The sequence below is a fragment of the Mustela nivalis genome (genome assembly GCF_964662115.1).
Source record: "Mustela nivalis genome assembly, chromosome: 7".
Classification (NCBI taxonomy): domain Eukaryota; kingdom Metazoa; phylum Chordata; class Mammalia; order Carnivora; family Mustelidae; genus Mustela; species Mustela nivalis.
In genome coordinates this window covers 77,585,491-77,598,707 of record NC_139026.1, presented here as the reverse complement: position 1 = coordinate 77,598,707, position 13,217 = coordinate 77,585,491, and the positions used below count along the sequence as shown (strand labels likewise).

Genomic DNA, 13,217 nt, shown 5'->3' with positions numbered 1-13,217 from the left:
CAAGGGTGCCAGGTAGGCACAGTAGGAAAAGGATAATCTCTTTAATAAATGGTGTTGGGAAAACTGGATATATACATGAAAAAGAATGAAATTGGATCCTTAAATTACCACTCAAAAAAGTTAATTCAAAGTTGGTTAAACATAAGACCCAAACTGATAAACCTCCTAGAATAAAACAGAGAGAAAACCTTAACATTGGTCTTGGCAATGATTTCTTGGGTATGACGCCAGAAGCACAAGCAGCAAAAGCAAAAATAGACAGGTGGGATTACATCAAACTATAAAGTTCCTACACAGCAAAAGAAACCATCAGCAAGATGAAAAGGCAACCTTGGAGTGGGAGAAAATATTTGAAACTGTATTTGATAAGGGGTTAATTTCCGGAATATATAAGGAACTCCTACAACTCAATCGCAAACATACAACTGATCTGATTTTTAAAATTAGCAAAGGACTGGCACAGACATTTCTTCAAAGAAGGCATACAAATGGCCAACAGGTATATACAAAATGCTTAACATTGCTAATCATCAGGGAAATGCAAATCAAAACCACACCGAACTATCATTATCACTGCACACTTGTTAGCATGGCTATTATTAAAAAGTCAAAAAGATAACAAGTGCTGCCCAGAGTGTGAAGAAATTGGAACCCTTGTGCATAATTGGTGGGAATCTTAAATTGGTGCAGCCACTATTAAAAAAAAAAAACATAGAGATTCCTCAAAAAATAAAAATAAAGCAACCAAAAATCCCTCTTCTGAGCATACATCCAAAAAAAAATTGAAATCAGGATCTCAAAGAGATGTCTACAGCATTATTCACAACAGCCAAGATATGTCCATGCGTAATGATAAGATACTGTGCACTTAAAAATTTGTTAAGAAGATAGATTTCATGTTAGTTGTGTGTGTGTGTGTGTGTGTGTGTGTGTGTATTTTACCATGTGCACACATAAAAGGGACACAAAATTTGGAAGTGGTATATTTATTACCTTGATTGTTTTAATGGTAACATGAATTTATACATATGTCTGAACTCATCAAACTGTATATATCAGTTATATAGTTGTGGGTTTTTTGGTGTACCAATTTTATCTCAATAAAGCTAGAAAAAAATATACTAATAACTGAGACTTTCTTTATGGATGATCAGAAGTGTTGAAAGAGAATAAGTAAATATCGCCACCAAAGAAAACCAGAGAGTTAAGCCACTTGAAGAGATATTTATAAATAAATATGTGTAATGTTAAACTTTTTGTATTGTTTTTAAATCCAGTAAAAATTCGCCATTTTAAGAGAATCATTTGGTAAGAAAAGCAGAAAAACCACACTCTAGTACTCGTAGAAGCTTTGCTCACTGCTATTTATAGCCTGCCATTATTCACATGAAATATAAAACCCGTATTTCTGGAGCATAGTAAGAAATGCTTTTAAAAAAAAAATAATGGGTACTTAAAAATTAAAAATGAATACCTGAAGGAGATTATCTAAGTTCTTTTATTAAGAAAAAAAGTTAATCAGGAAATAGAATAGTCTCAGATCTGGTTGGGATTGTTTTTCATTGATTGTGTTACCATTAAACTTAAGTCCTTGATATTGAAGATCAGTTATTGAATGTAGTGGGTGTATTTTTGGCTATACGTTGTGGAACCAGTGCCATGCTATCTTTGTAGGGTGTGAGCATGCCACTTACTCTATTCTCTTGATCAGTCTGTAAAATCACAATTTTATTAGCTTCATGAGTAATTATTAGTTTCTCTAATATGGCAGAGTTGTATATATTTTTCTTGTCCATTATGGTGTTAATTCTGCTCTTCAAGAAGTTAAGTTTTGCCCTGACATATTATGCTATTGATCTGCCCTGATCTGTACAAACTTGATCCCTTTGGGTACTTTAGGTTATGAAGAAGTATTATTGGTAATCAGTAGACTTGTTCTTGCACCCAATTTTTCTGTGATGCTAATTTTTTATGATTCTATGATACACAGATACAGATATATATAGATATAGATACATAGGTATACATACATCTATAAATACTCAATGATTTTTACTGAAGTAAACCAAAGTCATCTTGATTACTATCTCCTAAGAGTACCATAATGCTTACTTATTTCTAGATATGACCTGCATACTAATATATATTAAAAGTCATAAAAATTATTATTTTTTAAAGATTTTATTTATTTATTTGGCAGACAGAGATCACAAGTAGGCAGAGAGGCAGGCAAAGAGAGGGGGAAGCAGGCTTCCTGCTGAGCAGAGAGCCTGATGCCAGGCTTGATCCCAGGACCCTGGGATCACAACCCCAGCCAAAGGCTGCTAATGTTGAGCCACCCAGGTGCCCCCAAAATTATTATTGTTGATAATATAACAATATAATTATATACATTATACATAGATATTATTATATACAACAATAATATTGTTGATAATATAATCTAGGTACTCAGAAGTAGAACACAATGGGGAAAAAATAGATAAAATGAAATATAATATTCATAAAATTCTCCTATAAATTATTGAGTATTATTTGGTGAGAACTCTGATAAACTTCAAGTACTAGAATATATTCTTATTATATACCTAATTTTTGTCTTTATTTGGTGTCCTTTTTTCCATCTTTCATCATTTTAACAAATATTAGGAACTTGAATCATGGATATGTCAAAAAGTGCTTCTTCTGTTGCATTTGTTCTATTCACGTGAAATTCACATAACAAAAGTGACCACGTTGAAGTGACATTGCGCACATTCACAGTGTTATACAACCATCACCTGTGTCTATTTCAAAACAAAAACCACTTAATGATTATTGCTACCATTCATAAACTGTATTACAGATGGAGTAGCCTGTGTGCAATTTCTTTATGAACAATACAAAGGCTGTGATCTTGATCTTAAAGGCAAGGAAATAACATTTAGATAGCTTAAGTAATTTACTGAAGATCATACACATAATGTTGCTTAGCCAGGATTTCTGTTTCTGCAAGCTATATCCATTCTTTTGTGTTAAATGTACCTGCATCCAGCTTGCCTATTAGTAGGGAATGAATTTCTAAGGCAGGTAGGCATGACCGTGTGCTGGCATGCGCCTATGTTGCTGTTGTTCTAGTGTGCTATTTCAAAAAAAATGCATTATTTGAGAGCTTGGATAATATAGACTCCTAACATACGTTTAAATATTTTCTTGAGATTAAAGGTTTGTTGACTGTTGGGATTATATGTAGCAAACATCGCATACAGAGGAACTGTTTTATTTTCTGTGGTATTCTTTATCGTTTCATTGCTTTAGATACGCCTCTTCTGTAAAAGACGGTTCCCAGTATTTTGTGCTCCTGATTGTGACGGATGGTGTTATCTCGGATATGGCTCAAACCAAGGAGTCCATAGTCAATGTGAGTAGGGGTCATTGAGTTTGGGGCTGGCTAAGTGACAGCATGGTGCTTTTTTAGGTTGAATAAGCAGAGTTTACTTAGGTTGATTTAATAATGAAACAATATGCCCATGCCTTTGAAGCTGATTGCATTCTTAACCGTATCCAGACAACTCATATACATATGTACCATTAATCCTTAAGGACTAAGCTGAGGGGTGTGGATGATTGTACAATTTGTACAGAGTTTTTCTTAATATTTACATTTTAGTTACAGAACTGTACTGACTGGTTTTTTTTTTCCCGATGGAACTGTCTCCATAGAACTTTTTTCTATAGAACTGAAAGGGACTTGGCTAGACACACAAATCATTCTTCTTGTCAGAATTCCTAATTGTTTATTTTAAGATTATTTAATTGATTTGTCTTCTTTATAAGACTTTAATCTATAAAATCTATATTAGACTCTATAGAATTATATCATATCTTGCTATTCCAAGTTTAGCAATGTTTGGCACTAAGTTGGCATTTAGTGAAAATGGGATGCATGAATGAATTACTTATCGCATCTTATTATTAATAGCATAGAGAAGATATAATTAGCTGTTTGGTGGAGGAGAAAAGTTGCGTGTGGAAAAAAAATCATAGACATATTCTTAGAAAAACTATGCATAAAAAGTAGTAGCGCTAAAGGCTTACACATTCATTTGTTTGTTATTTTTTAACTAGACACATGGGTAGAATTCATCTTGGTTTTCTTTGTGTTCTGGTGAGTGGCATTGGTGTGCACTTTAAAGTAGGAACTTAACAATTTAGGCTTAAACTAGTAGGACATGATGTAGTAAGGAACCATGATTCATAATTTGATGGCCTTCATAGCTGTAGATGGGGCCATGCCAGCCGTCCATCTCTCTATTGCCAGATCTCACATTCTGACCTTTAAATTATTTAAAATTATTCCATAGGGTGAGTGATATGATGGGAAAACATGCTATTACATCAAATATTCGTTATCCCTCACAATCTTGTGGCTAGTTAATAAAACAAATTAATTATTATAATAATAACTTCCTGTAATTATTATTTGTATTCACTCATTTATTATGAATTTTTGCTTTTCCTACCATTGGGTATAAATGAGATAGAGTAGGGTACTACTGTTTCACAACTGGAGTGCCTTTTTTGCCCCATTAAGCAACTGAAAGATTTTTGAGAGGAGTAAGTACATGAATAAAGTAGCCAAAGATAGCCAAAGTCAGCTTAGGAAGATGTTGGCTGAGAATAGCAAGTGAAGGCAAATGAGAAATACTTTTTTATTTTTTATATTGTCCAAGACTGGTCATTTCTGGAGAACATCCCACTGAATAAGCGTGTCTAGAGAGTTCAAAAAGAATGAGTAGAGTCGAGCATATTCTATGTTCATTTTAAATATGTTCAAACCTGTTTTAGTGAACATCTTGAAAAAATATCAAAGCAGTATATTATTTTCTTCTCAAACCTCATTTCTTAACTCAATTTCTTAATTGTGAACTAATTGTATATTCTCTTTGAAGGCTTCAAAACTTCCAATGTCAATAATTATAGTAGGTGTCGGACCAGCAGAATTTGATGGTGAGTAATAGATTTTCAGTAGTATTCCTTGGTTTATTTATTCTGATTCATTATGCTCTAAGATTCCTATCACTCTTTCTTGTATATAAGTGTGAATATGAACGTGGGTATGTATATAATGTCCATGTACCTATAGACATAGGTATCTCATGATGAAGTCTATTAAGTTGAGCAAATGAAAATACTGTCTTCTGACAAGGACATTATCTATCTGGTATAGATTAATTCAACATGTAGCTTTCTGTTCCATTTGTGATAGTTTGCATCTCAAAATAATGTGTTTTATGGCTGACAGCGTGATAGATTGAGTTGTTCACAAGGCAGAGTACACTCTGGGTTCACTAAAAACCTTTGAGGATGAACCCTAAATTTATAAACCATTAGGTTGTGAAGAGAGGTGTTAACACACAAGCATAATGTGCTACTTTAATGGTTTTTCAGACACTGGCTAGTTGAGAGACATTAGCTTTATAAATATATAAGTTCTGTCAAATGAAAGAGCAAAGTAAAATGAAAATGGAACTGACCATCTGAGATTTAATGACACTTTATAAAATTATGCTAAATTGAGTGACTAGGTAGTTCTGAGTTTGGGCTTAGGCCTCGTTCAGATGCCAATTAAGTGACAGGTGTTTGTGTAGCTAGTGATCTGGGTAAACTTCTTTAAGGATAATCTGTTCCCAGTCACCTGGTGAATTCCTGTAAGAGAGAACTCTGTGGTGACTTCATGATCACCTAGCATTCACCTGCTTCAGGTGTTTTGACTTTAGCAATGACAGTTCGTTTAGCTTGGGGCTTTGGAAATGAGAATAACTTTAGAATATTTGGAACAACCTTTGGTACATTAGAGGTTAATTTAGACACATACATGTTAATTATACTACAATCATCACTGGGATCATTCTCATTGAACCACCAGCTCCTCCTCCATAAGGATAGTGTAGATCTGCCAATCTCAGCACCATAGGGACAGTTGTTACATAGTTGTTACATTGTTACATTGCTGACCCTGGAAATCCTCTCCTTCGCTTCCATGCTTGGTTGGTCATGCTTTGCACCATTAGAATCTTCCCATGTCTAAAGCAAAAGTCATTTAGCACTGACTACTGCTGTTTCTGCTAATATTTTCTCAGCCTCTGAATATTCAAATTGTTCACATTGTACTTCAGGCATGGATTTGAGACAACCTCTCTGGAGTCAGGAAAGCTAAGAGACATCTTTCTTGTTAATACTTTGTGTACTTGATCATCTGCATTGATCAGTGACAGACCGTGATTCTGGAACTTCACTGATGGCTAGGGTAAACTGACTCATTCCTTCTTCTTCGGTTACTAATTTGCTTTTGCCTCAGGATGCACCTCTCACTAGGTATTTCCTAGTCTCCACAAATCCTGGAAGTCTGTGGTTAGATATATGACCTAACCTGTCACTCATTCCTCAAGCCTGCACACATCATGTAGGAATACAGAGCCACTGACCTTTCCTGGCATCTATTTCTGCTCGTATATTTCTATTCAGAGCAGCAGGCACTACCCTCATCCAACTGTCAAAGCCGTTTATTCTCTTCATTTCTTTGGTTCCTAATATTTACTAGGGGTTTAAGGTATAATTCATCATTTTTCCTCTCTGACTTCCCAAACTGGAAAAAAAAAATATGTAAGAATCACTCAAAGACCACAGTAAGCTTGTTATTACTAACAATGCAGTGTTTGAGAGTTTGAGTTAACCTCTGCACAGAATCAAACTTGTCACTATTTCTCTGCCAAAGTTGAATGAGATCAGCTTTATCGCCAGGCCTCTTCCCTACAAGGGCAGAGCCTGGGCTATTAATCATGGCACAGGGAGAAATTAACATTCATTTTTTTTTCCTATGGGTAGATAATTTATTTATTTTTTAAAATTAATTTATTTATTTATTATTGTTATGTGAGAAACCATACCGTACATCGTTTGTTTTTGATGTAGCGTTCCATGGTTCATTGTTTGCATATAACACCCAGTGCTCCATGCAACACATGTCCTCTCAGTACCAATCCCCAGGCTTACCCATCCTCTTACCCCCTCCCCTCTAAAACCCTCAGTTTGTTTCCCAGAGTCCATAGTCTCTCATGGTTCATGTCCTACTATGGTTTCCCTCCTCCTTCATTTTTCCCTTTCTTCTCCTAATGTCCTCCATGCTATTCCTTATGTTCCACAAATAAGTGAAACCGTATGATAATTGACTCTCTCTGCTCGACTTATTTCACTAGCATAATCTCCTCCAGTCCTATCCGTGGTGATGCAAAAGTTAGGTGTTCATGCTTTCTGATGGCTGAGTAATATTCCGTTCAAACTGAGGATCAGCTGCTCCTAATGAGAGGGATTTCAAAGTCAGTTCCTTCTCATTTTAGTATTCCCATCAAGGAGTCATTTTTCCACATGGAAAAGAGAGTGAAGATTGTAGACAAAGAGGGAAGTTGCCTTCCCAGTAGAATCCCTTCCTGAGAATTAGAGTGACACTTCCCTCTGGCAAACATGGGGACAAGAAATTAGGGTCCTGCGACAGCTGCCTTCAGTTTTCACCGTGACTAAAGTTTTTAATAGAATGGAAACTCTTCCACAACAGTATTAGAAAAGTAGACTGTTCCATGAGGAAACATAGATGCTTCACCCGTTCTTTGAAGGTAGAGGAATTTGGAATAAACAGATTAGTGAGTATTCAGATGTCTTGTTACTGTATTTTAATAAGAACAACTTAAAACTTTCTGTGTAATTTTTCCCCAGTGATTTGTCACTCCTCCGTAAAGCACTTTCATTGAGAAGAAAGGTTTCTCAAGGCAGATTTTCTTTATCCTTAAAAGGCAAAAAGTCAAAGCAGCATCAGGTTACCTGCATTGATCTGAGTTAGTAGAAGGTGAGAAAGAGAAGAGGTTCTAATTTTATGGTGTCTCCCACAGCTAGACAGAAGTGCAATTCTCTCTCTTATAAATGTTTTTTTTTTTTTTTTCCCAAGGAGAGGAACTTGTGGGGAACTGGGGCTTAGAGTCTCAGGCTCCTTGTGGCACAGATGAAAACCTGAAGGGTGAACAGCACCCTTCCACCATTTCCACATCGTGTCTTTTTTCCGTGGTTTCAAAAGTTTAGCCTCCGATTCTTGCTCCCTGCAACTTTTTAACCCAAAGGACATGCTGAAAAGTGGACCATATTTTATAGGGTCATATCCAGATACATTATTGCCTGGATAACTGTCATTTTTCTTAATTGGAATGAAACATTCACAGAGACTGATGGAGATCATAGGGGATTGTGGAAGGTGAGACCCAGATAATCAACAAATTTTTGTTTTCTGTTAGAGTAAAGGAGAATTTCCTGCAGGAAAGGAGAACTTGCTGGCTTTTCACTGTTGCTGTATATTTATGTCTAAATCATATGAAAATTTTGAAAGCAAAACAAAACCAAAGGAAGGAATGAACTATTGAAAGTATTTGATCATAATGACATTCCTTATTTGCATTCCTAATAAGTATGGAAGAACAGATCTTTTGTAATTTTCTTCTTCTTCTTCTTCCCTTCCTCCTCCTCTTCCTTCTTGTTCCTCCTCTTTCTCTTCATCCTCTTCCTCTTAATTCCAGTTAGTTCAGATAAGGTGTACTGTTAGTTTCAGATGTACCATATAGTGATTGAACTTGCCTGTTACACCTGATGCTCATCTGGACAGGTGCACTCCTTAATCCCCATCACCCATTTCACCCATCCCCTCCACCCATCTCCCTTCTGGTAACCATCAGGTGGTTCTCTTTCATTAAAAGTCTGTTTCTTGCTTTGTCGCTTTCTCTTTTTTCCCCTTTGCTTATTTGTGGATCTTTTGTATTTTAAATAAGTTAATTTCCTTGTTATTGATAATATACACATTTATTAGATTATGACTTGTATATCTAAGCAAATTATTGACTGCTGGCTTTACCATTTATGAGCACTTATTTCAAACCAGACATTGGCTCATGAATATGTGTAGAAAACTAAAATTTAAAACAATTTTTTTAACCCAGATGAAGAAACCAATGAAAATGTGAGGATTGTGTTCTGACTGAGCAGTAGTTTTTGGAGGGTAAAGAGGCAAACATTATAATTGCAAGTGGCCCTCTGGAGTCTGGTGAATGTCATGTGCATACAAAATGAATTATCAGTAATAGAATTATACTTTAAACACAAATTAGCATTTCTCATGTAATTAATTATTTAGAGAATTCTCACTGAAAACTTAATAAACTCTGGAAAATGTTCTTAACTGCAACATAACATTACTTTATTACCAGCTGTCCATTTGTATCACAGCATTCATAAATATCAGTCTATATAATGTTGAAATTATTGCTCAACCTATACACACAAAAAATCACAGTTCAAGAAGTCATACTTTATCCAAACAACGTAGGGCAGAGCAAATCCCTCTCTGATTTAAAATCCATTAATAAGGTAGAAGTTGGGTGATATGAATACATAGCTTTGTTGTAGTTTCAATGAGAATAAAGTTCAAATTGTTACTGGAAATTCTGTGATTAGTGCGCCAAGATTCTTAAATGAGAAGACAAAGAGAATTTAATGGATTAGCATCACTTGCCCAGTCAGTCACATAAGCACATAACCAGAACTGAGAACCTCTAGGGTGGGGAGCTATACCCACACTGGCTCATGTCTTTCAAAGGATCACATGGGAGTTTGACTAGCTTTCTTCAGTTATAAAATTTACACTCAGTTAAGTTTTGTGGCAGAATGGGGAATCAACAAGCTTTCTGCCTTGACACAGGACACGTTGCTACTTCATACATCTTGATTTCCTATTGCCTACGGTGTTTAAGTACATGGTTGAAATGCACTGGATAAATGGTCTTACTTTATTTTCAAGCGATGGTTGAATTGGATGGAGATGATGTAAGAGTTTCCTCCAGGGGAAAATATGCTGAAAGAGACATTGTACAGGTAAGAAATTTAATGGAAACTATTTGTTTAGTTCATTGTTAGGAACCTGTCAGCTCTGATTTGAAAATAAACAAATTACATTGAAAGCAGGACCCTCGGGTTCTCCTTAATTTAGTCAGTTGATTGTCTATGAGATGCATGGCAAGTAGGACCTAGAATAAGTACCCAGTGACTCTCTTGTATCTCAGGTGCACTATATATAAAATAGAAATGTTAATATATGTCTTTTCCTACTTTAATATTACCAGAAAATATCCTTGAGGTCTTTGGTAAAATTAGAAGCTAGAAACATAGCAGACTTTTTAATGATGCTTATCTATTCATTGTTTAGCCCTCAACAAAGACTAAATATATTTTTAAGACACCTGATTACAACAGTGAATTCTGGAACACTGAAAAGAAATTTTAAAAATAAATAAAAATTGAAAAAGAAAGACAACTGATTACATTTCAATGTAATTAAATTCCGTGGTAACAAACCAAAACTAGATATTTATATATTTCTTCCTAGATTATGGTTACAAAGGTGGAGAAATAGATCTTAAAATGATATGTACATACAGAAATTTATATAAAAATATAAGTTACATATAACTTTAAATGTAATTATATAGAGATGATATATAATACTTACAATATTTTATATGTAATAACATAAAATAATAACAATGTATGTAGTATATGATTTATACTTGTTCAAATCGAGAAAAATACATAACTAAAACCTACTATTCTTAGAGTGAATAGAAGAGAAAAAATCAGCAGTCAATCAGTATAGTTCAAATTTATCACTGAAAGCAAGCAGTTAATGAAACTAATTGGCTACATATTAGAGTTTCCATATCTTTAAGGTTTTTACAAGGGTAAAGCAGCTGTGAAGTGCACCTTTTTATTTTTCTATTTTTATTTATTTTTTTTTAAAGATTTTATTTATTTATTTGACAGAGAGAGATCACAAGCAGGCAGAGAGGCAGGCTGAAAGAGAGAGAGGAAGAAGCAGGCTCCCTGCTGAGCAGAGAGCCCGATGTGGGACTCGATCCCAGGACCCTGGGATCATGACCTGAGCCAAAGGCAGCGGCTTAACCCACTGAGCCACCCAGGCGCCCGAAGTGCACCTTTTTAAATGGGGAAGCAAAGGTCTCAGCACATGCTATGAACATTTTAAAGGAGCAAACAATAGATTTCAGTATTATCTTCTTAATAACAACCCATACATTCATCCAAAGTCATTAAGAGAATCCCACAGAATTCGGAATGCTACAGAATTTAGTTCAAATCCTGAATTATTCACCATGATAAAACTTGAATGAGCTTTCTAAATTTCTGTGCTCTGGCTTTGTTGTAGAGATTAAGTAAGATCATGTAGATAAAATACATTTTTGAAACAGAACTCAGTAAAAGACAACAAAAAATGATTAAAATACTTTGCAGGAGAAATATAAAATAATCTGTAAATAACTATAATAAGATTTTAAAAAGCATTGTTCTTTTTGGCAGCAACATTAAATTTTAAAATAGAAACATCTGTATGACAGTTTTTTAAAAGAAAAAAATTAAAAGTATTAAGTATGATTTAAACTTTTTAACCTTACGTTCTTGGTAGAGTAAAAAGCACACACACATGAATGATTAGGTTAAAAGCAGCTGAGAAAAGGAACATGATGATGTGGTCATTTATTTAAGTATCCCATGGTGTTTTGTTTTCATAATTAGACACATGATTATTCACCTTAACCTTATTAGCATAATTATAGGTCTAAGTAATTACACTTTATCTAAAAGCTCTTCATAATGTCTGACTCACAGTTTCCAAAAAATCAAATTACAGAAGGGAAGCATGAATTTGAAGTTCTTTGGAATGTGTTGTGTTGCTCTTGTAATGCATTTTTACAGAAGCAGTAGAGGCAACCTCATATCTCATAGCTTCATCATAATGCTTACAGGAAACTTGTTACTGTTTTCTTCTGTAGGGATAATTAAAGTTGCCCATATTGTTACAGTTTCCTTTAAGAGGAATGATCCGTTATGTTAGTGACAAGCAACAGTCATGTCTATTAGCATTTGTAAAATAAAAATGTCCTTGATTGTGAAAGTATTTAGTCTCTCAGCAGATAACTACATTGGGCAGAATATTGAGATTGGACCCAGATCTGTGAAATTATAATATTGTCACTCTGCTCTCTCTTTGAGCCTTCATTTCATTATTTCTGAACTTTAAATTCTTTCATCTCTGCTCTTTTCATGATGTTGTGAGTCTCAGAGGAGTACCACATGAAAATACTTTATCACCTATCAGTATAAAGTATATATTCATATAACATGTTCCTTCTTTTTTTTTAAATATTAATAATATTAATATTATTAATATTATTAATATTAATATTAATATTAATATTATTTATTATTTATTTATTTATTTGACAGAGAGAAATCACAAGTAGATGGAGAGGCAGGCAGAGAGAGAGAGAGGGAAGCAGGCTCTCTGCTGAGGAGAGAGCCCGATGCGGGACTCGATCCCAGGACTCTGAGATCATGACCTGAGCCGAAGGCAGCGGCTTAACCCACTGAGCCACCCAGGCGCCCCTAACATGTTCCTTCTCCTTGAAAGTCAGAGTCCTTGAGACCAGTCTCCCACCGTACAGTAGCACTGGGATCCCCAAAAATCCTGAAGACACCTGCGGATATAGCTAAATACTCAAGGGATTCTACCACATAAAGTTGAACTGAAAGAGTTGTTGGATCTTATAGATAACCGAATAGGAAATTAAAATGTTTTTTGTTTTTAAAGATTTTATTTCTTTGACAGACAGAAATCACAAGTAGGCAGAGAGGCAGGCAGAGAAAGGGTTGGAGGAGAAGCAGGCTCCCTGCTGAGGGGAGAGCCCCCCCGGGGCTCAATCCCAGACCCTGGGGTTATGACCCAAGCCGAAGGCAGAGGCTCCAACCCACTGAGCCGTCCCCAGAGAATTAGTAGCCTCTGGAATAACTGTGACATTTTGACTTACATGCCTACATTCATTTAAGGGGATTTGGTAGACCCTTTTCCAATTTCATGGAGAAGTTCCTAAATGGTGATTGGTCTTTTAACAATAGTAAGCAAGGTAACCGTTTACATAGTACATTGTGTTGAAGGATAATTAGCATTCTCTCTCACTTCAAGTGAGGTTTTAGAAACATTCGACTATCACCAATGGGCGCGGGCTGGCTTCAGTTGGTTAAGCATCTAAGTCTTGATTTCAGCTTAGGTCATGATCTCAGGGTGGTGAGAA

At 35.3% G+C, this 13,217-nt stretch overlaps 1 protein-coding gene across 2 annotated transcripts in view; it reads left to right on the top strand.

Moving 5' to 3' along the window:
- CPNE8 (copine 8) overlaps positions 1-13,217 on the top strand; it is a 217,568-nt gene that overhangs the window by 196,243 nt on the left and 8,108 nt on the right. For both annotated transcript variants that reach the window (XM_082739027.1, XM_082739028.1), the window contains 3 exons: positions 3,298-3,400; positions 4,932-4,989; positions 9,875-9,948. In XM_082739027.1, the coding sequence (XP_082595153.1) occupies positions 3,298-3,400; positions 4,932-4,989; positions 9,875-9,948 (235 nt within the window). The remainder of the gene's footprint in view (positions 1-3,297; positions 3,401-4,931; positions 4,990-9,874; positions 9,949-13,217) is intronic.